This window comes from Plasmodium relictum (genome assembly GCF_900005765.1).
Source record: "Plasmodium relictum strain SGS1 genome assembly, contig: PRELSG_00_v1_104, whole genome shotgun sequence".
In the NCBI taxonomy this organism is placed as follows: Eukaryota; Apicomplexa; class Aconoidasida; order Haemosporida; family Plasmodiidae; genus Plasmodium; species Plasmodium relictum.
In genome coordinates, this window is record NW_021628483.1 from 1 (window position 1) to 3,763 (window position 3,763).

The window sequence follows — 3,763 nt, forward strand, 5'->3', positions numbered from 1 at the left end:
TAACCCGAAACCCTGATCCCTAAACCCTAAACCCTGAACCCTAAACCCTGAACCCTCAACCCTAACCCCTGAACCCTAACCCTAAACCCTGAACCCTAAACCCTGAACCCTGAACCCTAAACCCTAAACCCTAAACCTAAACCCTGAACCCTGAACCCTAAACCCTGAACCCTGAACCCTGAACCCTAAAACCTGAACCCTAAACCCTGAACCCTAAACCCTGAAAACTAAATACATTAACACACTCATAGCTCATAAATCTATATCTTTATTTATTAATAACATTTATACTATTGTAATAACTTTAGATAAATAATGCAAAATATAATACTTCTAATCCATAATTTTAACTAAAACAAGCATAATTTTCAAGTTTAAATAATCTTATTAAACACATATTATTTACAAATGAAATTAACTTTTTTAAGTATAAAATTTAAATTTTAAAGAGACAAAAATTAAACAAAAAAAAAATTTTAAATTTAATGTATAGTGCTTATATATTTACAATATGTAAAATTAGAAAAAACTATATAAACATAAAAAATTGTTTGCATTACATTTCAATAAAGAATATGTATTATTATTTATTTGTATACATATACATAAAGAAATAGACAAGATAAAACATATCTGAAACAGTTTTTTATAATATCAAACTATTTATATTTATCACTATATTAATTTTCATGACTCCAAATTTTTAATGTTACTAATTATGTTACAAAATCATATTTAAAATTTTTCGTCCAACTATTTCTTATTCTACAATAAAACTATAGATTACCATGATCTTTATAAAAAATTGAAAATTTATATATCTGTATTTTGTCTAAATCCAATTTCTACTGAAAATGATAAAATAAATATCATAAATTTTTATATTTTATCTATTTTTTTCTCTAAATGGCAATGCATAATTTCAAGATTTCTCTAAAATGCTAATTGAGCCCATTAGATCATTTAATGCTCTATTAACTTTTTTATCTCCAAATTTAGTCATTTCATCATGTGCTAGGTCCGGTACAATCTTTACAAGTAATATCATACGTTTATTACGATTTATAAATTTTGCACCTGGAATTCCCAATACTCCTTCAAATAATAGATTTTCAGCATTTATAGTATATTCAGTTTGCCCTTCGAACGTATATGCATATTGAAGCAAAACATATGCATACCTCAAAAAAAAAACAAAATTTTTACTTAATTCCAGACGCAAATTAACCCATTTCTTCATTAAATTATCATACATCTCTGAGAAAGAATCATATGGATTTTTGGATTTTTCCAATTCTTCAAACCTACGGTTATCTTGAGTTTCTATATAACTCATTCTTAAATTTACATAATCATTCCACAATAACCACAAAAAAAACTTTAATGAATTAGGATATTCTCTCAATGAAGGACATTCCATTAATTCACTTTTCATGCCAAAGATCATTCCCATAACAACCATTTTAGTTTCATTCATATATTTGTCTTTTAATTCTTCAAATTTCCTACGATTATGTAATTGTATTGTTCTTAAATTAGTCAATTGTTGGCTCAATATTCTTGAATGATATTCACTGAAATGTAGTCCCATAGTTACATTCCCTTGTGACTCATATGAATACTATAACAAAAATTAAAAATTAAGTATTTAAAAATAATTTGTAAACTAATAAAATTATAATTTTTTTGTAAATTTCAATAAAAAAATAATTAATTCAAGTATTTATATATATCTTACTTGAGGATAAACATATAAAAAAAAAATTATCGATACAATAATGAATCTGTACAGCATGTGACATGTGCAATTTCTGTTTTTAGATACATTATTCGAATCTCCAAACAAATTATTCATATTCCTATTTAATATTACATTTCTTGAAATCAAAGGTGTGTCAGAAATGTCGCAGGATATCATATTATAAGACCTCATTTTATATTATTATATCTTAAAATCTCAAAGAAAAAGTTTATTAGAAAAATTTCTTAATTTAAATATTATTTATATTAAAAATACTGCAAAATACTTATGTAGCGATAAATTTAAAGTTTAATAGCACAACTCAAATATAAAATCTGTAATAATAACTATAAATGTTAAATTACTTTTATTTATGACTTTTACAAAAAAAAATTAAATTCTAGAGTAAACTAAATTCCTTTCATTAATTTCTTGTATTAGCATATATATATTGTTATTATTGAGGAATTTTTTATTTATTTTATTTTTTTTGTAAAAAAAAAAATTATAAGACAGAAATATAAGAATATAAAACTTCTGATATGATATTGTACTGTGTTATTGGTTAATAAAAAATGTTATTAACTTTTTGTAGTACATTTAGTTTATTAGTCATGCATTGATACTAGTTAAAAAAAAAAAAAAAAAATATATAAAGTTATTTTTTTTTTGTTTATTTTATTTATATAAATCTTTGTAATTTAAAAAAAAAAAAATTAAAATTATTTTTTTTTTTTTTGTTAATGCTTGTTCAAATAAAAAAGAAGATTAATTTTTATTTATATAAAAATTAATATATGAAAAATTATAATGTTGTCTTCAATTTGTATATTTAGAAATAATATTGAATAACTCAGAGTTTAATTTCTGTCATTTATTATAAATTTAGTGTGTATATTTTTAATTAAAAGAATATACTTATTCTTTGTAAATAAAAATCCACTTATAATACTTAACATTTCTGTTAAACGATGCAATATAATTTAATTTAAATTAAATATTATGCATCATAAGAAAACATTATATATATATAAACATGTATTTAGTTATACATGCTCTTTATTAATTGGTTTGCTTAATACTCTAGCAAAGTTATTAAGCAGTCAATTAATAAATCAGTTGTCAAAAAAAAAAAATTATATATATATGTAATTATGTAAAAGCATATGTATATATATATATTTACTGTCAATCCACTATTATTAATGTGCAAATTATTTATTTTACATAATTCAACATGCACATATACCACAACAATGTCTGATTTTAATTTTAAATATATTAAAAGACTAAAAATATATGCAAAAAATAAAATAAAAAAATAAAAATAACATTTCACAAATTTAAGTTTGATACTATATCACTAGTTATTTCACTATTAATATACTTTACAATCCATTTTCCCATTAGTTAAACATTATTCACTTAAAGGCATCTCTTTGCACATATTATTATTAGAATAATAATGTTTCTATTTTATTTTCATTTCTCTCAAATAAAGAAAACATTAATTTTGCAATATATTTTTTTTTTTATACTTAAATGATTCAATTATAACTAATTTCGTATTTTATTTTTGTAACGTATACTTATAAGTATAAATACAAATGTAAGAATAAAAATAAATAAGAAATGTAAAATATGCCTATAACAAATTAATATATAAATTGTACTATAAAGGAAATTATAATGCTACTTAAAAAAAGAACAAAAAATCATATGATTTAAAGAAAATTCAATGAAGAAATTCCTATCGATTGCATTAAAAAAAAAAATTGAAATTAGTGGTTTATAAAGTTATATGTTTTTTCTTATTAATAAGAAATACGAAATAATAAAAGGGTATTTAAAACACGTGGACTTAAATGCATTTTAATATATTTTTTTTATATTCAATGTAAAAAATTATTTCTTAAAAAAGCCAAACAAATTTAATGTTATTGCATAAGAAATACTATTTTATACTGAAAATTTTTTTTTAAATTAATTTAAATTGCTTACTTTATTTTTTCTTATTAAATA

The 3,763-nt window shown here is 20.9% G+C and overlaps 1 protein-coding gene across 1 annotated transcript, besides 1 other annotated feature; it reads right to left on the reverse strand.

Moving 5' to 3' along the window:
• Positions 1-219: a repeat region.
• Positions 220-922: 703 nt separating this feature from the next.
• PRELSG_0012300 (Plasmodium exported protein, unknown function) lies at positions 923-1,918 on the reverse strand (the record flags this gene model as incomplete). The annotated part of the gene is made up of 2 exons (XM_028680015.1): positions 923-1,621; positions 1,739-1,918. 2 exons carry the CDS (start codon positions 1,916-1,918, stop codon positions 923-925), a joined length of 879 nt encoding a protein of 292 aa, XP_028531094.1.
• Positions 1,919-3,763: the final 1,845 nt, after the last annotated feature.